Below are 24672 nucleotides of genomic sequence, written 5' to 3'. Positions count from 1 at the left end.
AGCCAATAGATAGCAGTGAGACTGTCAGTGATAGTGAAAGTTGTTCTACACAATAACCCTTCTCTTGTCTCCCTCATACCAGCCACGAGGGTTTTCAAAGGTAAGTGCAGGTTAATTTATTTTTTTTCATATTTTGTATTTCCTTTATTATTTTCTATTCTATTACAGTATTGTAATCATTTTATATGAATATTTTTGGGTTGAAGAATGAATCACTTGAGTTTCCATTATTTCTTAGGGGAAAATTTGCTTTGATATACAAGTGCTTTGGATTACAAGCATGTTTCCAGAACAAATTATGCTCGCAAACCAAAGTTTTACTGTAATTTTAACTTGCAACTTTGACTCTTTGCTGTCAAAAGTTGACTTTGAGGGGCACCTGGGTGGCTCAGTTCGTCCAGCTTCCAACTCTTTGTTTCAGCTCAGGTCATGATCTCACAGTTCATGGGATCGAGCCCCGAGTTGGGCTCTGTGTTGACAGTGGAAAGCCCACTTGTGATTCTCTGCCTCTCTCTCTCTCTCTCTCTCTCTCTCTGCCCCTCCCTCACTTGTTCTCTCTCTCTCTCTCTCTCAAAATAAATAAATAATTTTTTAAAATAGACTTTGGGATAGGTTTTTGAGGTAAAAATCCCTCATTCTCTGAGAAATGAGAATAATTTACTTCACTTTGTCAGTGGATTGATTTATTCAATGAGTGGAACTAGGTTATGAGTTATTCTGTAATGTGAATAATGACTTTTCAATTCATCTTTATATTGAGCTGTGTTCTTATACTCTATTGAGTTACCTTAAATCTAGAAGAGAGTTCTTGTTTGAAATATGTCTTAAATGACAACTCATTTACAAACTGTTTTCTTATATTCAGAGTTGATGAGTTTTCAGTAAGAACAATTACTTCATCACTTAAAACTGAAGACAAGGAAGGTAACTTTGAAGATAGAGTTTCACCAACAGATGAAGTAATATGGTCAGGTACTAGTGAAAGTAAATATCAAGTAAGTTACTCTAGTGAAAGTCGTATGCCATCTTCACATGGGACTAGCTCATCTTTGTCACTGTTTCATTCAGAAGTAAAGGAATTTTTTCTTAGCCATAGAGGATATGAAAATGAACATGAAACAGCACAATTTTCATCAAGGACATTATTTGCAATATTGAAAACCAACAAAAATAAAAATCCAGCATTTTCTTCTGACTTTAACTTTTCAAGACGCTCTAGCATCTCTAGAGAAAGTGAAGGTCTAGATATGGCACCATGTCCTCCTGCCCACTTATTTCTTTCCAGAGACCAAGTCAGACTTCTGGAAGAAACTGTGAGAAATCAAATTCCTTTAAAACCCAAAACTATATTAGAGAGTAAAACTACTTCTCCATACGCAAGACCTCAAGAGTCCTTGATTCAAAATCAACATTCTTTTGGAATGCATATTCCTACCCAAGCACAAGATTCTTTTCCAGTACAAAATGCTATTCAGAATCAAGGTTTTTATGAAGCCAGATTTACTAGTCAAGCCCAACAATTTGTTAACAACCAAGAATCAGTCAACAGCCAGCCTGATATCATGGCCAGATATTTTGCTCTGCCTCAAGATTTGATTAGGAAGCCATTTTCCAGCAGCACACAAGACTCCTTCCAGACCCAAGTTATGGGCAGAAGCCAACATTTGGTTAATGTCCCACATTCTGTTGAGACTCAACATTCAATCAAGGGCTTAGAGTCTGATAATAAACACTTACATGAGACCCAATATTCTTCTGTTTGGTTTGAAGATTCAAACCAGATTAAACATTTAACGCAGGGGCAAAATGCTATTTTTAAGAATGCCAGATTTCTAGTTTTAACTGTAAGTCCAAATTCATTTGCAGAAGGGATGCTCCAAATAAGGAGTGTAAAGCCAGAGGGCCAGAAACAAATTGTTTCTTCAGAATTAAACCAGTATTCTGTATATAGCTCAGTGCCTCTTTCACTTACCTTTAAAAGGCAGAAAAACTGGAGAAAAGCATTACACAGTAAAAGTAAACTTAGTCGCAAAGTTTCATCTCAAAAGTCGAAGAAACCACCAACTCCATGGGTATTTCAAATGACAGTATGCCACACTTCAAAACCTGGCAAGTTAGGATGCAAATATAATGCTAAGAAGAAAGAATTACATCCGAGGAAAGGTGTATCAGATATAGCTTTGCATCTTCTTTACTTTTCAAAGCTTGTTCCTCCTTATATTAAGAGGTATTCCAGAAAAAAACTAGTAGAAGTCATGCCAGGTGTAACAGGACATAGACATTCTCTGCTGAAGCAAAACAAGTCACTAGATGCAGAGAATGTCAGTTGTGTGGGGTCTGTTGAGAAAAGAGGAACCTCAGGCAATGCTAAAAATGTAAAGCAGCATGGCAGAGAAAATGAAGGACAAAAAAACATCTCAGCAAAACTTCCATCCTGGCTAGAAGAGTCTTTCATGGTCAATACTTTTCCATTAAAAGCACCTTGTTCTTTATTAATAGAAACAAACTGGAAGAATAAACAGTCTCTTAAAGACCCAATTACACAAGAAAAAGAAATTGGTATTGCAGAGGTCCATGCCCCCAATAGTAAAAAAACATCTGACCTGCATATTCCAAAGCATGAGGCACCTTTAGAAGAAGCTATATCAGAACCTTGGCAAAAATTTGTTTCCTCTCCTGAAATGGAATCAAACAGAAGAATGAAAACACAGGAAGACCTAAAAAGTACAGAGAATTCCCATCTTCCACTTTCACATGGAGAGGAGTTACCAACTAATTCGCCAGAAACACAAAGGTGCTTTCCAAACAGAAATATACAAAAGGAAAGAGATTTTCTGGAAATTGTTCTGGAGACTTCAGAGGTCAATTTGCTCATTTCACTGGGAACTAAAGAGCATAAAAGCAGTGAGCAAGTAGCAAGTGTAAAAACTCAAGAGAGTACAGAAGATACAGTTATGAAGGAAAAGAAACCATTAATCCTTCATGTGACAGAATGTGATGACCCAAGTGAAAGTGAGAGACTGCAATGTAACACGAGAAGCAACATAAATATGCAAGATAAAAGAATATTTGCAACGTTTCACAATGCCACTGACACTACCATTTCTGGGCCGCCTGTTATGGAAATGCAGAGCAGATTAAAAGCCAAGACAGATACATCAACAACAGGGTTTAGTTATTCAGTGGTAGAGCAAGAGAAATTACCAGATGAAAAGAAAGCATCGGATGCAAAATACATTGAGGAGGGATGTATTAAAAAGCCACAAGAACATGACAGAGAGGAAGAGGAACCAACTTTACAAGAAGCAGTTCCACAGCTGAAACAAGATTTCAGGGTCAGCCTGCAACTAAAGCAGAAGCCTAAATATGTCAGATTTGAAATTAAACAGAGCAGTTCAGGTAGTAGAAAAAACCCAAATAAAGAGCAAGAGGTACAACCACAAACTCTTTCTACAGAAACAATTGTGGGGACTGGTTCATGCCCCACAATGGATCCATTTCAAGTTCAGGTAAAGCAAATCACAGACAGACCTACAGGCAGAGAGACTGCAGATGCGAAGAATCCTCTTACAGTGCTAGAGAACTCACCAGTGGGTGGTGTTTTAACTGATACAACAGAACGTGATGTCCCATTTGGTGGAAGCCCCAGGAAGATACCAGATGATCATATTGCAGAGGAAAAGGAAGACTTAAAACGAGTTTTCCCTGCAGCTGCCCTGGGGTTGTTCATCATCCGCACACTTCCTTTATCATGTTTCAAAAGGCAGAAAATCAGAAGAAAATGGTCAGGAGCAAAAACGGTACTCGGTCCCAAACTTGTCATTATGAAAGTAAAGAAGCCAGCAAATTTACTGATGCCTAATATCAGTAGGAATGGTATACCAAGTCTTAGGAGAAGATTGAGAGGCAATTTTAAGATCATAACTAAACAGATACCCCAAGATAAAATTGTGTCTGATGTGCTTGTGAATGTTACTTACCCCCACATGTCTACTGTGCCTCGTATTAGAACGCACAGCAGACTCAATGTGGAGAATCCCGGCCATACCAAGCCAAACCAAGAGGAATCAGAGGATGAAAGGGAAGAAAAGCATTCCAATTTTATTAACAAAGGAAATGACTCTGGAAACACACTAGAAGAAGCTAAATTGCAAGATGAAGTGAGAGGGGACGAAGCAGCTCGACCAGAAGCAGTCCTTCATGGTCCCTGGCACCTCAGATTGAATGCAAATCCCGAGAAGGAGTTCAAAACAGAGGAAGAAATGCCTCAACCAGTTACATCTGGAGAAAGTCTTGTGGAGTCTGTTGACACCCCAATAATGGATCTATTTCATGTTGAGAATATGAAGAAAAGCCTAGCAACACAAACAGACTTAAAACGCACTGCAGATGCGGAGATACCTCTTCCAACATCAGGAAAATCAGTGATTGGAGACACTTTAAACCAAACAAGAGAAAGTGATGTTTTAGATTATGGAAAGGATACAAAGGAAATGGATTACTTTTTTGCAGACACAAAGGCAGAACTACCAAAAGATTTACCAGCAATGTATTCAGAGACTTTTAATTGCCACATGCCTGTTTTAACTCACTCAAAAGTGAATAAAAACAGAGTACGATTCTCACACACAGAATGTCCAGTGAAGCCCAAGTCTGTACCAACGAATACAGTGAAGCCGTCAGTTTCACAAGTATTTAATAGAACAGGTCATAGAAAGAAATTGGACTCCGAGGCGAAGGCCAAGTTGGAGAAGATCAACCAAGCTAATGGATTGGTATATGACTTTATAAGTAGCCTTTTTTCTCCTATGCATAGCAGATTACAAGGAGAGACAAACAGCTTCTGTCACGCTCAGTTAAAGCAAGGGCAATTAGCAGAGGAAGTGAGACCACGGTATGTTGATTTCTTTGATAAGTGTAGTGCATTCCATGAGCAAGAAGAAAAAGTGAAAGGCGGAGAGGAAGTGGAGCAGAAAACATTGCTAGAGGCAGCTTCGCAGCATACCCAGCATCTCTGGCCCGATGCATGTCAAGGGAAGGAGACCCACCTTGACGAACAGTACACAGCACTGGGCAGTTTAACACAGGAGCAAGATGCTCAGCACCAAACATGGTTTGCACAAACTGCCTTGCAGACTAGCCTCCAGATGGCTCCTCGAGAAGGCGAGGAACTCGAGAAACCCAGCCAAACAGAACATGCCATAACAGCCCCTATGGGTGCCGAGAGTCCACCTCCCAAAGCAGAGAACTCATCATTTGATAACATTTTCAACACCATGACAGAGTGTGACTTACCATCTGGTGGAAACCCGAAAAGGGTACTAGATTCTAACTTTGTGGAAAACAATTCAGAGTTACCAAAAGATTTGCAAGTGACGTGCCTGCATTCTTCTGGTTCTGTTGAGCCCTTTGTTTCTAAATCTGAAAGAAAGGAAAACACATTAGAATTAGCAAGGAAGCAAATAACAGCAAATCACAGATATAGAACTATTAGGGGAAAAAAGCCATCAGCTTCACATATGCTTAATGGCACGCAGAGCAAGGGACTGCAGTGCAATTTTAAAACAAAAATGAAAAAGCCACAACAAAATAAAAACGCAGCAGATGCATTTCTCAATATCATTCAGTCCCGGGTGCCTATTTTGCCCAACACCAAAATGAGTAGCAGATTAAATGTAGAGACAGATATGCAGAGGGTAACAGGACTTGATTATATGCAGCTAATGCAAGAGAAATTGCTAAATGGAGGAAAAGTATGTTGCCCGGATCATATCGTGAGTACCTTATCTAACAGTATGAAAGATGGGAAAGAGGAGGAAGGAAAACATGAAGTGTCACCAGCTCCAGAGAATAGCCAAAGCTTCATATTCAATGTGTATCAGAAGGAGAATTTTGACCTTGTCCAATCAGATGAGGAGCTGAAACAACCACGAAGTCGAAATCTTCAGGTACAACCACAAATGCATGGTACACAAACTGTTTTAAGTTATGCTTCATGCCCCATACTGGATCAGCTTCAATTTGGAGAGCTAGAGAGTTACGCTGGGTTTTCACCTCCTAAGTCAGAGGAAGTGAAGAATGATGAGATCGTTTTTTCTGCAAGAGAACATGGTGTCCCATCTGACGCAAATCACCAAAAGGAACAGGCTGGTGGTGTTGAAAAGAAAGACACAGTGACTTTTGATTTCTGCCTACCTGCTTTATCTACACCCCAGAGAAACTTCAAATATTCAGACAAGAAAACCTCAGTGAATACCAAATATGGACTTTTAAAGGCAAAGAAACTGTCAGTTTCAAACATATTCAATATCAAGGGTGCTGTTAGCCCAAACCATAGAAAAGAATTAGGATGTAACCCTACAACCAAAATGAAAGAGGTGCATCACAGAGAAAAAATGGCAGCTAAAATGTATTCTTTCATGACTATTACCCCTGACATTAATACATATAACAAGATAGAAAGAGAAAAAGATATGTTAGGGGAAAGAAGTCTCAGGGCTAAACAAGTAAAGCAAGCAACATCACCACTGGAAGGGAATAGTACTTCAGATGACACCAAAGAAAACAGTGTTCAAGATGAGGAGGAAGAAACCGGTGACCAGGAGATATTAAAAGTAATTTCACAGCACAGCACACATTTCAAATTCTGTTCAGGCCAGAGGGAGGAGCTTGACCTTCATCAATCAGAAAACCAAGGAAGTGGGAACATTCTCTTTGTTATAGAACAAGACATCCCACAACAAATGCAGCCTACAGATTCCATGCTGGGAGAGAAGCCAAAGAAAAGCCACCATCCACAAAATGGTGCAATATATATAGCAAGTTCAAAGCTTCCTCCTCTAAAGTCAAAGGACTCACTAATTAGTCAAGTTTTAGTGGATACAGTGAAGGTTGGTGTCCCAAGTGTTGGGAGCCATATGGGGGAACTGTACCATCATGGTAAAGAGGAAAATGCAGAGTTAAAAAAAAATCTAGAAGCAACTGTCCTGGAGTATTCGGAGGTCTCCACGCCTGATCTGTCTGAATCAAAAAGGCAGAGAAAGACATTTACATGTAGAGCCTTAAAAAATCAAATGAGTCCCAAATGTGTAATTATGAAGGCAAGGAAAACGCCAATTTCAACAATATTTAGTATCTCAGGGAATGGTTGTCTAAAAAACTTACCTCCAAAGACCCTGAAATCACAGAACATTGACTTTTTAATTCCTACAAAGTGCTCCGGGATACCAGAAGATCTTATTGCAGAGAAAAAAGAAGGATTAGCACAAGAATTTCCAGCAACGATTCTGGAGTCTTTAGATTTATCCACACTTGCTTTACCTGCATTGAAAAGAAGGAGAAACCATTTAAAATATATAGAGAAGAGAAAGAAAATGAGTCTCAAATGGGTAACTTTGAAGACAAAAAAGCCACCAATTTCCCAGACACTTCGCATCACAAAACGTGGTATTCCAAGCCATAGAAGGCAATTCAAATGCAACTTCAGTATCATGATGAAACAAGGTAAACCCGTGGCAGACAAAACCCTAAATGCTGTCTCCTCTCCCACACCTGTTGCACTTGACATGAAAATGCATAGCAGAATAAAAGCAGAGTCAGATGTGTTGTGGACAATGAGATTTAGTCACGAACGGCAACAGCAAGAGCTGTCACCAGATGGAGAGAGAGCCAGCGGGGCCTTTTCCAGTGACAAGAGGGGCGGTGCCTCCAGGGGCATGAAGGAGGTCAAAGGCCAACGTGAAGAAGCAGCCCCACGGAGTTCTCAGCACTTCAGTTCCATCACTGGTAAAATGGAGGAGCCTCGCTGTGTGAGATCAGAACTAGAACTGGAGAATTCAGCAAGGAAAAAAATCCCAGAACCACTTAACACAGCTCAGGAGCAGCAGCAACAAACACTTTTCACACAAAGTGTGTTGCATTGTGTTTCCTGCACTATCTTGAATTCACTTCCAGTTGAGAAGCTACCAAAAAGAACGAAAGCACAGAAAGGCTTGAAATATGCAAAGAGCCCAAAGCTTTTATCTCCAGAGCTAGGGAAATCTGTTCGTGAATCTTTAATTATTACAACACAGAGTGACATCCCATCTGGAAGAGGCCCTAGAAAGGAACTTGCTAGATCTACTCCAGGAGGGAAGAGAAGATTGCAAAAGGATTTACAAGGGAGAACCCTGAAGTTTTTGGATTTCTCCACTCCAGCTTCATCTGATTTTAGAGGGTGGAGAAAGACACCACAAATCCCCAAATCTAGAACGGGGAAAGCACAGATGGCATCAATTTTAAAGACGATCCACATCGCTAGGTCTGCAGCTCTTAGCCATGGAAAGGAACAGGACTGCGTCTTGGAAAACATGGCCCCAGAAATATCTCAAGGTATGTCAGATATATTTATGAATACCTACCTTTCACATACACCCGTTTCACCTGCCATCAAAACGCATCAAAAAATAAAAGCAAAGAAAGACCCATTAAGGAATAAAAGCAGCATTTCACAGCTAGAACAACATGAAGGGGAAAAACTGTGTCCATATTCCTCTAATAATGGGAGCAACTCAAGCAGCACATCAGAATCAAGATGGCAAAGTGGGAAAGAAAGAGAGGGTGTTGGAGTTTTATTCGAGGCAGGTCTACATTTCCTGTGTAGTACAGGAAGGAGAAAAGATCAAAATATGTTTATTACAGAGCAGGAAGTACAGCGACAGACAGTGGTTTCAGAAAATAAATTGGAGTCTACTTGTCCTCCTCTGATTCCACTTCACATTCAAGAGCTGAGGAAGAACATCCCACCACAAAAAGACATACCACATAGACTCGGTCAAAAGATTCCATGTCCAAAATCAGGGACAGCACTGTTGGACTACTTTTCAACTGATGGAGCAGAGTGTAGTGCCAAATCTGATGCGAGCCCTGCAAGGAAGCTGGATGTTCACATGGCGGTTTCCCTACGACCTGAAGACAAGGGGGAAGGCATAAAAACTCACAAAGTAGTGAAGCACAGAGTTGATCAAAATATTCCACCTACCAAATCGGGAAACTCAGTGCTTGGAGATCCTGGTGATGGAAGCTCTAGGAGGAAAATGAGTGGTCGCATTGCCAGAAAACATAGAGAGTTGCAAAGAGATTTACTAACAACGTCCACAACATCCGTTTTCTCTGACTCTATAAGGCAGGAAAAGGTATTAAAGTTTCCAGGAAGGAAAAATCTCACGGGTCCCAAATGTGTAACCATGAAGGCAAAGAAGCCGCTTTGTTCACAGATGCTTCATATCACTGAGCATGATAATCTCTACTGTAGAAAGGAACAGGACTGCAACTTAAAATCTTCAATAAAAGACAAGCAACAAAATAAAAGTATAGCTAATGCATTTTTGTCTCCCGCACCTGTTTCGGCTGATAACAAAATAGATATCGAAATGCAGAGCACATCAAAAGCAGAGACAGATCAACTAAGAGTAAATTTGCAGAGCCATATCCCTGCAAAGCGAAGGAAATCACCATGTGATAGGGAAGCATGGAATCAGGCCAGCTCAACTGATATGCAAAACAGATCAAGCAAGACAATGAAAATGAATGTGCAACATGAAAAGGAAGAGGAAAATATCCAAAGAATGTTATTGGATTCAGTTCCACACTGTGGGCAACACCACCGCTTCAGCGCCGATCAAATGAAAAATCCTGGTTCTTCCCAATCAACATCTGAACTGAATCATTCAGAAGTCAGAAGGACTTGGAATTTGCCTTGGACAGCACAAAAGATGAGACAAGAAGAATGCTTTAGAGAAACCGTTTCGGAGCCTGTTTCTAGACACATGATGACTTTTCTTCAAGTTGAAACAGAGAAAAAAGGTCTTTCTACTCAAGAAGGAATAAAATGTATGGAACGTGTAAAGACTCCATTGCCAAAAGCAAGGAAATCAGAGACCGCTTCAATACAATGTGGCACTCTATGGGATGGAAATCCTAGGAGACATTGGGATAGTCCTATCTCGGGGAAGAAGGCATGGAATCAAAATGACTTAGTGAGAACAGTCTTAAAACCTTCAGATTTTTCCAGCCTTGATTCATCTGTACCCAAAAGCCAGAGCTATGCATTGGAGTTTGTAAGCAAGAGAAGTATAGTAAGTTCCAAGCATGTAACTTTGAAGGCAAAGAAACGACCAAGTTCACAATTGCTTAATACCACAAGGTGTATTACAGGAAGCCATAGAAAGAAAAAGGGGTGCACATTTCAGTACAAGATGAAAGGGAGAGAGTGGATTGAAAGTGTTGTAGAGGCGTCACTCCCTGCTGCTGAGGGAACTGAGATTCCACCATCCAAGATAGTGACTGATAAACAATCATTCGATACAATAGCAAGGAGCACCATATATAACAGAACACTTCACAAAAATCTGCGTGGTCATACTACAGAAGAAAAGGCAGAGTTAGGGGAAAACTCTGCCACAACTTTCTTGGGGCCTTTAGATTTCTTCACACCTATTTTATCTGACCCTGAAAGTCAGAAAAACACAGTACAGTTATCAGAAGAGAAAATCACCTTGAATATCAACTGTTCAATTATGAAGAAAAAAGAGCTGGCAATTTCACAAATACCTAAGATCAGAAGGCAGTTTACCACAAAATACAGGAATAAACCTGGATCCAATTTAAAAACGAAAATGAAACAGATGAGGCAGGATAAAAATGTGGCTAATACATTTCCAAATACCACTGACTTCACACCGGATACCCCTGACCTTAGAAGGCAGAGCAGATTGAAAATAGGGATTGACAGAGGATCACAGTTCCGTCACACACAGCCAACACATAGAGAGCTGCCAACCGAAGGGCTAGTGATTTCACAACCACTTCATGCTACCAGTCATGCTGCTTTAAGCAATAATGAGCGACAGGAAAAGAAGATAGGCACAAAGAGAGAGAAAACTGTATTACGTGTGGACCTCAAATCCGTATATGATTCCATGCCTATTTTTTCACACATAAAAATGGAGTCATCACCTAGTACCTGGGGTATCTCTGAAGAGTCTTCTGAAAAGGGAAATGCCCTAAACAAAGCAAATGCTAGCTCTGCTTATGCCTGCACACCGGTGTATCTTCAAATCGTAAAACATAAAGCTATGGCAAAAACAGCAGATGTGAAAAACAGTATGCATACCAAACGGGTAAAATTGAAAGCAAAGAAGCTACCTGTTTCCCAGCTGTGTCATACTATAGGATGTAGGACCAGAAGAAACAAAAAGGAACAGACATGTAACATGAAGAAGCAGAAGAGGGAGTTCTGGCAAGATAAAACTGTAACAGATTTACTTCTGAGCACTATTTGTGATTCTGGATCTGGTCCATCTCAAATTAAACAGTTTACAGAAGTAAAAAGGGAGAAAGACAGGCCAAGAAAGCCCCTTTACACTCCTCCCCAGCGAAAGCTAGAGAAATCACTAAGCCAGAGAAAAATGTCATCTTCAGAGTCCACTGATATTAAGAATACTATATCAAGAAATATCAAAACACTGAAACAATGCATTAGAGCACAAAAAGAAAATCACCAAACTCTTTTACTAGACATTCTCCCTCAATGTAGAGATCAGTTAGTGATTGGCCAACAAGTGAAGAAGGAGCTTGACCCCGTGAAAATAGGAGTAACGTTGGAAAGAGAAGTATACCCTGGTCTATCTTCCCAGAAGAGGGATATCGATTACCCTAGGTTCGATGCCCCAAGAGTTAAAAAACTTACAGGATGTGAATTCCTTGTTGCACAAAGAGTAAAGGAAGAAGACATAGACATGGTTGAACGTTCGGTTTCAATTCCATCGGGGAGACAAGTATCAGAGAAAACCGATGCTTCATTAAGTTCAAAAGGACAGAATATATTTCTTACAGAGTTGAATGCTTCTCAACAGAAGACTTGCAAGGAGCAAGAATTGCCAAAACAAGGAAGTGTTTCAGTGACAAATCTGGGGTCTGTTGCCTACCCCATTATGGAACCTTCTTGTTTGGAAAACACAGGAAAGGTAGCTGAGGAAGAGATGTACACTAGCAAAAAAAATATTTCACATCTATTGGGAAGAGAAGATATAGAAGAAACTGATATCTTCCAAGGCTCAAAAGGACAGAAGTTTCTTTACACCAATCTGGTGGCCCAGCAAAATATATCTGCAGTGCAGAAAGGAGAGATGGAGCCAGATGACATTCCTGAAAGTACTGTGGATTCTGTATCTTGCCCAAATAGGGATAATCATTTCCAGATAACACAGGTGGTAAATACAAGGAAGGAAGATGTAAGCATTCCTATAAATTTATATGTAAATCCATGGAGAAAAGAGCAATCACAGGTAACTGATAGTCCATTGAGATTAAATGAAAAGAAAATGATTTTTTCTGAAAAACTGAAGGCGAAGCAACTACATAGGTCTAACCAGAATAAAGAAAATATTCTGGAATCCATTTCTTCACGCATAGTGCATCGACTCCATAATAATAAGCTAAAGAAAAATGTCTCAGCGAAAGGAAGGAGTTCAAAAGTTTTGAGTTCAGTGGTAGATGAAGCATCAAATAAAGCAGATACTCCAGTAGACCAACCTCCATGCTCAGAAGGAGTTGACTTGCACAACAGGAGAAGAAAAGAACCTCAAAAAGAAAGTACATGCAAGGCTTTTCCAACATCTGTTTCTTATTCCTTGACAGATGTCCTTCAGGTGAAATTGCCGTGTATAAAGGAAGTATTAAAGGCTCCAATGTACCACACTTCAAATACAGAAGGAATTGGCTTGCCTGTTGAGGGAAAAGAAGAAAAGCAACCAGAATGTATACACCAGATTTCTCCAAAACCTGCTTCTCACTCTTTGAGGGACATATTTCAGAGCAAGATGCCATGTAAAGAGAAGGCATCAAAAGAAGTAGTTAGCACCATGGATTACATTCCAAGCACAGAACAAATTGGCTCGTTCATTACAAGACAAGACAGCAAGGTGCGGATAGGTAAAGGTAAACCATGTATGAAACTGACAAGCTTGTGTGCTTCCTTACCATCTCTACCACATACTGATGTGAATTCAAGAATAAAAGTAGGGCAAGGTAAGTCTGGAATACTAAAGAGCTGCCTTCTACCGCTAAAGTCCCAGGTATCATCAAGTGTCAGGAAAACACTATTTGCAAAGTCAATTAATAGAGATAGTTTAAGCCGTGTAATAGAATCAAAACATTTGCCACAGGGAAAAAAGGAAGATGGAGAAAATATAGTATATGTGAAAGACATCATGGGCCTCAAATGTGTCACTTTTAAAGGAAAGAAAACACCTTTTAAATATATACTGCATGGAAAAGAGCCACAGTGGAATAACAAAGAACAAGAGGAAACGATGCAGAAAGATAAAAGTGATCTAGACATGGTTCAGAATACACACCATGCTTCCTTTCCTTCTTCACCGCACCTGGAATGGATGCCTGGAATAAAGGAGGTCCTCATGCGAGGAATCGCAGGATTTTGTCTTCCATCACTGACACTCAAGGAATTATCTGATGCAATGGGAGTACGTGAGGAGCCAACTGATGATATTTTAAGCAGTATAAGAAAAGCAAAATATATGCCACGGAGAGATAGAGTAGAAATGTCTTTGGAAGAAATAATGCAACCCAAAAGAATAGCTTTGAAAGTGAAACAGTCTCCAATCACACAGGAATTACAGTTGAACATCAAAGAGAATGAGAAAAACATGCAGGAACATAAAGATAATCAAGTTGGGATTCGGAACACATCTTGTATTTCCGTCTCTTTTCCATCTTACTCAGAAGTGGACATAAGAATAACAGGGGAAGAAACCAGGCTAATAAAAAGAAGGCCCTCTTTTCTACAACCAGAACTCCAGGAGTCATCAGATATAGAAAAAATAGCATACAAAGAGTCTGTTTATGGTGATAACTCAAGCAGCATAAATAAAGCCAAAGAACATATAATGCAGGAAGAAGAGGAGAGAGTAAAAACGGAAGAAGTCATACCTTTCAGGGAAAAGAAACCACCAATTTCACAGGAAACCCAGCTGGATATTGAAGAGCAAGAGACAAAGGTACAAAAAATTAAAGATGAGCCAAATGTCCTTGTGAGCAATACCAGCCCTTGCATAATTGCTCCTTCTCATTTAAAGTTGGGTACAAGAATTAAAACAGCAGACTCTCTAACTGAAGTTGCAAGATACTGTATTCCAGAACTATCACACCAGAAATCATCAGATGCAGTGAAAAAAGCAAATAAAGAGTCCATTGATGACCATGCCGCAAGTGATGTACAAGAAGCAAAAGACTATGTGCCACAGAAAGAAGAGAGTGATGTAGAGATATCAGCTGAGAGAGACGTGATGCATCCAAAAGATAAAGATTTAAAAAGAAAGCAAGCATTTTCACAGGACATACCACCGGATCTTAAAGAGCAGGTGAATGTGGATCCGGGAAGTGAAGAGCAGGGGAGAATGGAGGGAGGAGGTAAAGGTGAATGGGAAGTGGTTCTGCCCACACACGGGGCTTCTGAATCTTCTCTAAGTCACCATGAATTGGACACAAGAATAGAAGGAGAGGAAGACAGCCAAGGAATAACAAGACCTGCTGTTTCACAACTACTGTTACAGAAATCATTTGAGGCAGGGAAAACAGCATATACAAAGTCAACTGGGGATGATATCTCAAAGGATCTAAGAGTAGTGCAAGAGTATGAGCCAGAGAAAGGAGAAGATGGAAGAAAAATAGTAAATATGAAATATCTAATGTATCCCAAAGGCACAACTTCCAAGGAAAAGGTATTACCACTCCCACATGTACTCTATACCTCTGGGAGCTGTGGCTCCCAAATTGTAGAAGTACAGACAAACATGAAGGAAAAATTAGGAAACCTACAGGAAAGAAGCAAACTAGATAAGCTTCTGACAAGAACTTCTCTACTTCCATTTAAGTTAAACAAAGGTATAGGAGGCAAGGAAGAGAAAGAAGGAGTAACAAGACCCTCTCTTCCACCCTCATGGCACAAGGAATCATCACATGCTGAGGAATTAAAATATACAGTACCACCTTTGAATGGCATCGCAAGCAGTTCAAAAAGAACAGAATACATGACACAGACAGAAGAGGAGAAAGCAAATACTTTTGAGGAAGACATAATGCACCCCAGGTACATAGCTTTGAAGGCAAAGAAATCACCCCTTTTCCTTATACTCAAAACAAAGAAACTGCAAGTCAACATCAAAGAACAAGGGGAAGTGGGGCAAGAAGATAACGAGGACACTGTTGTGCTTCTGAGCAAAATTCATCCTTTCATCACTTCTTCAACTCATCTTAAGTGGGACACAATAAAAGATGAGGAGGGTGAGCCAGGAATAATAAGAAATGATGTGCCACATCTTGAGCTCCAAGAATCATTGCCTTCAGGGCGAATGGCACCTACAGAGTCATCTGATAGCCATGTGATAAAAGAAGAACAACACCCACGACAGGAAGAAAGGAACAGAGTACAAACAGAAGCCACAGATGGCTCAATGTGGCCCAGTGGCACAGATTGTAAGGCAAAGATATCACCACCTCCTCCTGTGTTCAGGGCTACTGAGCACAGTGCTTTGAACAACAGAAAGGAACCACAGTGGAGCATGATGGAGAAAGTAGAACAAGAGCAGCAAAGAACAGGTGACCCTGATGTGGCTCAGACAAAAACTCCTCCTTCCACACCTTCCCCACCTCACCACAGTTTGGACACAAGAACCAAAGAAAACAAGGACTCGCTTGCAATGATAGGATGCTCTCCTTCACAATTGCTGTGCCCTGAGTCATCAGATGCAGGAAAAACCAGACATACAGATTCCAATGAGGGCATTGGCTCATTTGATGTAACAATAAAAATTAATCAGCCTATGCCATATACAAAGGTAAAGAACAGAGTAAACATAAAAGATGGGGAAGGTAGAAGATTCCCAAAAATAATCACTTTGAGAGCAGAGATATCCTCACCTCTACATCTATCCAGTAGAAAGAGACTACCTTTGTATATTAAAGAGCAAGGGAAAGAAGTGCAAGAAGGCAAAAGTGAACCAGAAATGGTTCTGAAGGAAGCCTGTGCCTCCTTGCCTTCTCCATCTTGCCTGAAATGGGACGGGCAAATGAATGAAAAGGAAGACACATTAGAAAAAACACACTTCACTTTTCCACCATCAAAGATTCAGGATCCATCCAATTCAGGCAAAGAAGCATATACTAAGTCATTTTATGGTGAGTTAAAAGAGAAGGATAGACTCAAAATAGATATTGAAGACAAAATGGTCCCAAGATGTATGGCTCTGAAGGCAAAGGAAGTACCCCTTTCACATATACTAGATACCAAAAAATTGCAGTGGAAAATGAAAGAGCAAGAGAGAAAGATGCAGAAAAAGAAAAATGACCTCGTTGAAAATCTGGGAAACATCTGTACTTCTTTACTGACTCTACCATATCTTAAATTTGGCAAAACAGAAGGAGAGGGGTACATGATAAGAATTAAAAATGTGCCTCTCCCACAACTACAGTCCAAGGAATCACTAGATGCAGTGAAAACAGCATATGCAGAAACAACTGATGGAGAACTTTCAAATGATGTAAAAGAATTAAAAGAACACACGTTACAGAAAGAAGTGAGAGATGGAGAGAAAAACGTGGAGATGAATAGTACAGTGGCTCCCAGTGATAGGCATTTAAAAGAAAAGAGATCACCTATTTTACTTAGATACAATCTAAGTGACCATCCGTGGAAAACTAAAGACCAAGAGGGAATGGTTCAGGAAGGTCAGCATGAGCCAGGTGGTACAATACCAACTAAGACTTGTACTTGTACTTGTAGATCTTCCCCACTTCACCTTTACAAGAATCCCAGATGTGAGAAAAAGAGAATGGCCATATTAACAAGATCCTCTCTTTCCCCAGTCAACTTCCAGGAATCATCAGATTCTGAAGATGTGGAAAGTGTAGAGCCAACTGCTAGACATATTTTAATCAGTCCACAAAAAGGAAAAGATCAGATGCCCCAGAACAAGGAGAGGGGTGGAGTAGAAACAGTAAACCTCATGTTCCCCAAACATCAAGAAAAGAAGACACAAGGAAGTAAAGATGAACCAGGTGTGGTTCTGGCCAACACTTCCTCTCCATCTTCGTCTCTCCCTCTCCTCCAATTGGATAAAGAAATACAAGTAGATGATGAAATGTTAGTAGCTACAAGGTCTGTTGTGCAGAGAGTATCAAATGCCAGAGAAATAGTACATACAGAAGCAATCGGTGGTGATGTCTTGCAAGATAGTCAAAATGCGAAACAATGTATGCCTCAGGAAGAGGAGCAGGACGGAGAAAAAACAAATATGAAAAGTATGGCGCATATCACAGATATAATCTTGAAGTCAAAGAAATCACCTCCTTCACATATGCTCCATAGAACAGAATTGCATCTAATCATTGGAGGGCAAGAACCAAAGAAACATGAAGGTCAAGGTAAACCACCCTGTACAGTGCTCAGAAAAATTTACGTTTCCAAACATTCAGCTAACCCTACATTAGATAAAGGTACACAAGTAAATGAAAAAATGCTTGGAACTAGAAGGCCCTCTCTACTTCCATGCATGCTTTCAGCATTATCAGGTGCAGGGGCAATTCGTGATGTAAGAGAAAGAAAACAACATATGTCACAGAAAGAAAAAAAGTATGAAGTGAAAACAGTTGATATGAGGATTAGGATGCATTGCAAAGAGGCCAGGATTTCATCAATTTCCCATATCTTTAACACAAAGGAATTTGTGTTGAATATTAAAGAACAAAAGGAAAATATGTGCAAAGGTGAAGATGAGCTACCTATAGTTCTGACAAGGACTTTTCTTTCCATCCCATCAGCACCTGCCCTTTATCTAGACTCAGGGAACAAAATAGACAAAGATGTACCAGGAGCTACAGGATCCTCTCCTCTCCAGCAAAATCTCCAGGAATCATCAGATACCCAGAAAACAGCAATTACAGAGGGAGTTGCTGGTGATAGTGAAATCATTGTGAAGAAAGTCAAACACTCTGTGCCACAAGAAGAGACAGTGCAACAGTGGACATCCAACTTCATGGTCAGTGTACAGCGAAGGAATGAACCTCCACGAGTCAAATCTGAAGGAGACTTGAGTCTATTAGTTTTAAATTCACAGCATGAGGACATTTATTTAACAGGATTTGGTACCATAAGTGGGAAAAGGCTGGAATATTTCTCTACCGGGCAAGAGGCTCGACCAGAAAAATACAAAACAGAAACTTTTACTACGTTTCTTTCGTACCCCACAATGGATCCAGCTAAGATGGCCAACCTGAAGAAAGAAACTGAAATAATGAATGATTTAAACCATAAAAGGAGTCCTAAGAGTTTAGTTTCACCACCAAGGAAAATATCCAAGGAAATATATGTCACATTTGGTACCCCTGTACGTGCAAAAGGATTTTCTGTTTCAGAGCAAGATGCCCCCCAACAAAAAACGTTATCCAAGGCATCTCCAGGATCTGGAAATTCATACACATCTGATAAGCCAGAGAAAGAGGTACAAAATCATGATAAAATGAGCAAAATGCCCTCTTCCAAAGCATTAGCCCTACAGACAAAGGGATCGCTTGAGAAAATGAATATCACAGAGTCAGATACTCTCCCAATTATAGAAGAACAAGAGATTGTTGTGAAAAAGCAAGTGGTGTTACAGTCTGGAAGGGGACATGAGACCTGCCTGGATTCCAGCCTTTCTCTTAAACTCCCACTTAAAGATGGAAGGCAGAAGACGCAATTGGAAACAGATGTATGCAAGCAAACTATGGTGTACCCCAGAATACAAATACTAGCAGGAACACATGTGGATATTACAGTGTTTGATACCCTCGGAGGGAAAAAAGAGCAGGCATTGCTGGTGCCAGAACAAAAGGAATGCATTCTAGAATCATGTCAGAAGCCTCTTCCCTCCCACTGGACTTTTCCAGCTCAATCTGAAGATCTGGAAGGAAAACATAAAATGGACACCAGTACTATTATAAATCTGGAGCAAAAAACATTAGAACTGGAAGAAGGCGAATTAAAAATAGACACAAACATAGCTATCTGTCTGGAAAAGGACAAAACAGAAATGCACAAACACATCATTGTCAGTCTAGAGGAGAACTTAAAAAGGGACACAAATAATGTTGTAAATGGGAACACTCCATCTCCAAAGGCAGAGGAGTCTCAAATTAACACTTATAGTCTCAAATTAACTCATATAGGAAACAGCTGCCCAATCAAGCAAAAACATAAAAAGGACCTAGAAGTCCCTGGTGCAAAACAAAATATTCAGCCACGAAAAATGTTTCAAAAACATATTCTGGATTCATTTTATGCCTACATTCCTCTTTCTCTCAAGTTTGAAGGCTGGAAAGGCAGATTAACAATAGCAGATTTGAAGAGAGAACTGAGCCCCAAATATTTAACTATGAAAATCCAAAATCACCCAATTTCACAGATTCTTAATAACACAGGACGTGGTATTCCAAGCAATAGAAAGAAATTAGAGTATGACTTCAGCGGACCAAAGAAAACAGTTTTGTGGCGTGAAGATACTTCAGGAATATGTATCAGAAGTCTTTCTATTTCCACGGTGAATTCATCTCAGACTGAAGAAACAGCAGAATCTGAGACAAACCTAGAAAGAGAAAAGATACTCTGTCTTTCTGAATTCCAACAGAAATCACCAAGCACTAGTGACGTTAAGAGGAACAGCTCAAGCATTGTAAAAGAAGGGTGTCCTCCCTTCCCCCCACTGTCAAAATCAGAAACAAATCTCAGCCATGAAGCAAAGGAAAACATTTTGACTCCACAAACAAAAGAAGAAAACGTTGTTCCAGGGCCTGATAGCTCAAGGATCATAAAGGAACCCTACTTGCTTATGACTGAGAAAGAAGAAAAGGCACCAAAACCCATTCTGACGCCCACAGAGTGTCCACTCATGTCTGATGATCCAAAGGACAGTGTAGAAACCCACATGGAAAGTACCCTAAGCATGAATATTTCCCTCCCAGGAGTAGAAGAAACACAACATGGGGCTGAGCTACTCGATATCATGGGGTGTGCCTCGCCACCAGAGCAGGGGGATCAGAGTGAACCTATCCAGGACACAACGACACCAAAGGTCCAGCAACAAAAAACTTTTCCAGGAAGTGGGCCTGTACCATCCCAAGTTAAAAGTAATGAAATAAAAGTAGTGGCAGAAAGGACAAGTGCTGAAAGTTTACTTCCTCTTTATGAAGCAGTTAAAAATATCTTGGAATCCCAGATAAAAAACATGATTCAGGACAAAATTTGTGAGGATATACTGGAAAAAATAAAAGCTCATAAGCCTGATGCTTGGAAGTCACCATCTTTTGCAGGAAGTTCAGATACAACATCCACAACAAAACCTCCCAAATTGCAGCCAAAACTCATTTTGGAACGTCTTCTTCCCAAAGAAAACAATAAGCTCACTAATCATTTAGGGTCAAAAGCATTTGAAATAAAACTGAATCTGATACCAGAGATAGCAAAAAAATCTTTCCACAAGTTCAACTTTTATCTAAAACAGTCTATTTCAGAACATAACAGTTGGAGGCTATACCCAAGACATAAAAAAATGTGCTTTTTGTCTCTAGAAGGGATTGATGCTACAGAACCTAATTTAAATCAGAAATACCCCAAGGATTCACCTCCTGTCCGCTGTATGAAGACACTGATTGTCAATGTTTCAAGTGACGGCAAAGAGATCATTGCAAACCGAAAGAGTATTAGAAAGCTAGAAAGTGGAGCATCTTCAGCGACTTCTGCTAATGAGATGCCATTGACTCCTATTCTTCCAAACTACTCAGCAGAAGAAAAAGACAAACTTTTTGTACACTTTTCTATAAAAACATTAGAGATTCAAATGACAGCCTTTCCCAGAATTGTAAGAGAATCCTACACAATGGCCAATGCTCAGAATACAAAGAAACCTTTATCTAAATTTGTTAATTCTGGTACCAAAGTACCAAAACGAAAAAACAAAAGTTTGTTACTTTTCGAGGAAAAATCTCTTCATCAAATAGATCTTGATTTGCAATACAAATACCTTCATTTTCTCCTGGGGCTTCCAGTCAAATGTATGTTCCCTAAACCAAATGCACTTCCCAAACATATCCTGAAGTTAAACACAGTTGCAATTTGTAAAAACAGAGATTACAGGGGAGAAAGCGGTGGTGGTCTTTGCATTGACACAGAACCGTTAGTACAGCACATCTCTTCCAAAAAGCAAAGTCCCCATGAAAACTCATCATTGATGAAAAAACTCCTCAAGCCAACCCATGTGTGCGCTTCTAACGCTGATCAACAGGGCACAGCTCAGAAAGATAGTACAGTTCTTTCAGAGTTAAAGTCTCATGTGACTCCAGAAAAAGATAAACAATGTCATGGGTGGTTTCAAGAAACAAATACGTATAAATATTTTGATCCAAAGACTCAGGAAAGTGCTCCCCATTTAGTTGATTCCCATTCAATTCCGATTTCTGAAGATTCTGCTGAGAGTCAGACAAATATTGAGAGTCTAGCCAACTTGGAGGCATGCTCAGCTCTTGAAGTATATGGGAGCAAAGAATGCATGTTCTTAGAAGCAAACCCATATTTAAGTCAGGAATCCCAAAACATTCTGTTTGAATTACAGAAAGGCATTCCTTTGGAAAATCTCTACAAGATGAGAAAAAGCAAAACTAATTTGAAACCATTTTACAGGGAATATTCAGGTTCCCATCATGGTGTCAGAGGCTGTAGAAAACATTCCTCAATTGTGACACCTTCTTATGAGTCCCACAAAAGCAGGAAATACGGGTCATCTGACACAACACCATTTCCTGACTGGTTGTGCTATGGTTCATTAAATACTGTAGACGTTCCATCTAGCTCATCTTCTGTTCCATTCAGTGAAGGGAAGTCTTCATGGTCTGCAGGGCACAGAACCACCTACTCTTTAGCTCCCTTAACGGAATCAAATATCAAATTACATCTTGCAAAAAGCCAAGGCAAACCTTACAGTCATCTTGAAAGCAAAGAAAGAAAGAAGGCAAAGTTGGATTTATTTAGAAAGAACAACCTTCATTGGGACTGTGATTACAGTTATACACAGAATAAAGAGAAATGCACAAGAAAGAAAAAAGTATGTAATTATGAGTTAGAAAGATTGAATCATTACGCAAGCAAACCTAAGTTACCATCAAAGCCTCATCAAGAGGATGTCTACTTCCATTCTGAAAGCAAACAAAACCAGCCATTTTTTTATGCCTGTATACCAGCAGATTCGCTGGAGATTATGCCTCAAACCATTCGCTGGACTATTCCCCCAAGAACTTTAAAGAAGACAAACTTCAGAGTTCCTCTGGTGGCAAAGATTTCAAGTTCGTGCAATATATGGACTTCATCCAAAAAGCTCTTGGGGTCTCTCTTGGAGTCCTTCAGTCCGGTTCATCCAAATGGATATAACCATATCTAGATTCATCTGAAGTGGAAAGCTGGTTGTTATTGTGGTGTTCTGTGAAAAATAAAATCAGATAAAGTCAAACGGTCTTTTCATGAAGTGTCTTCTAAACCGATAATGTTTTATTTCTTTGGTAGATTTGCACAACTGTTCTGGACGGATGGGGTGGAAAAGCAGATGACTTTGGGCTTGATCCCACCATGCAGTGGGGTCTCCTTTTAGTTTACGCTGCCTTCCTCATAATCGCACAGGAGAGGACGCTCTCTTCCTATCCCACACCAGTGACTGAGGATGAGTTGAAGGACGTGGAGCCTATAAATGAGATTGGGAGAGAATGACCAGAAAGTTGGGACTGCACAGAGGGAGAGAGTTTTTTAATTTTTTTTTTTTTAACGTTTATTTATTTTTGGGACAGAGAGAGACAGAGCATGAATGGGGGAGGGGCAGAGAGACAGGGAGACACAGAATTGGAAACAGGCTCCAGGCTCTGAGCCATCAGCCCAGAGCCTGACGCGGGGCTCGAACTCACGGACCGCGAGATCATGACCTGGCTGAAGTCGGACGCTTAACCGACTGCGCCACCCAGGCGCCCCGGGAGAGAGTTTTTTAAATAGCAGTGAGGGTTCAGTAATGTCAGATGTCACGAAATACGGGAGTAAATGCTGATTTTGCGAAGCCAGATTCCTGTGATGACTTTGTCCTCCTTCTGGACCTCGGCAGCAGCTCATTGACCTACATGTGATCACCATCTGCCATCACGAGGGGGGCGGGCATCAAATCATACTGGGCCCTCGCTCCGGAGCATTGCCACTGTGCAGGAACATCCTCCGGGAGGGGCAGGAAGCGATTCTGCAGCACTACCAGGGGAAGGGAGACTACCTCCCCGTGTACCTGTACTACCCGCCTTCCTACCACTGCCTGCACACACACTTCACCGCCCTGGGCTTCAGGTCCCCTGGCTCAGGGGCACAGCAGGCTCACCTGATGGTGGAGGTGACTGAGAACCTGGACTGTAATGCCAACAGCAGACCTTACCTTTGCCCTTGGGGCTGATGACCCCTGCTTGAACTCTTGCAGGAGGTCCAGAACACCCAGGTCAACCCAGGGGCTGGGGGGAGAACACTACAGATCGGTGGCATTGGGGTGGGGGTGGGGCAGCAAGAATTTTAGCAACAAGTGAATATTTTAAAAATGTATTTTGTACTGGCTTATTCCTAGTATGTGAATAAAGTACGGGTCTCATTCAGAAAATAAATTTGGGAGGGGGGCTCATAAATATTCCATAATGCCAATCATTTTATTATTAAATGACAAGACAGATGACAGTTTTTCATATCACCATTACATTAATGCCAGGAATAGCAATGCCTCCTTTATTATAAATGCTACTTGATCTTTTTAAAACATATATTTACTATACTTGGAATATTTGGGCATGATTAATAGAATAAACAATTAGAAAGCATTCCTTTTTTTTTTACTAAGCAAAGTACATAGTTTTATACAATTTACACACAAGTTTTAATGTTAGCAATAGAAATAATGAAATTATTTCACTTGTTGATATTTAACAATAAAAAGGACTTTAACTCTGAAGACATGCCCTACAGTAGATTTTGTCATCAGTATGAGAGTCTTGGTATCTGATATGAGTTATGTCCGTGGGGTTTGACAATCAGATGGAATATATCAGTACTTATTATAGAAAATTTTGAGCATGCACACACACACACAAGAAAACAAAATAGTATGATGTACTTCTAGGTACCCTTCACCTAGCCCTCAAACTTTAACCTGGAGCCAAACCTGCCTTATCTACTTCTCATCCACTTCTCCATGAGTATTTTGACACAAATCACAGACATATAATTTTATCTATGAATATTTTCTATATCTCTACAAGGTAACTATTTTGTAACATAACCATCTCACATCTTAAAAGCTAACACTGATGTCTTCATATCAAATATTCAGTCAGAAGATTTTCAATTATTTCATGATGTCATTTCCTAAGTTGGTTTGAATTGGGATATAAAGAAAGTCACACTTTGTGCTTGGTCTTTTAAGTCTTTTTTTTTTCTTTAAAGCTTATTTATTTATTTTGAGAGAGAGGGAGAGAGAGAGAGAGAGCACACAAGCAGGGGAGGGGAAGAGAGACAGGAAG

General features: G+C 40.2%; 1 protein-coding gene across 1 annotated transcript in view; it reads left to right on the top strand.

Moving 5' to 3' along the window:
- CCDC168 (coiled-coil domain containing 168) overlaps positions 1 to 22592 on the top strand; it is a 32249-nt gene extending 9657 nt beyond the window's left edge. The window contains exon 2 of the mRNA XM_043572550.1: positions 799 to 22592. Within this exon, the coding sequence (XP_043428485.1) occupies positions 799 to 22523 (21725 nt within the window). The 3' untranslated portion in view covers positions 22524 to 22592. The remainder of the gene's footprint in view (positions 1 to 798) is intronic.
- Positions 22593 to 24672: the final 2080 nt, after the last annotated feature.

The sequence above is a fragment of the Prionailurus bengalensis genome, chromosome A1, assembly GCF_016509475.1.
Source record: "Prionailurus bengalensis isolate Pbe53 chromosome A1, Fcat_Pben_1.1_paternal_pri, whole genome shotgun sequence".
NCBI classification, from domain to species: domain Eukaryota; kingdom Metazoa; phylum Chordata; class Mammalia; order Carnivora; family Felidae; genus Prionailurus; species Prionailurus bengalensis.
The sequence above is the reverse complement of the archived record's forward strand: the minus strand, read 5'-3'. Positions and strand labels throughout refer to the sequence as shown.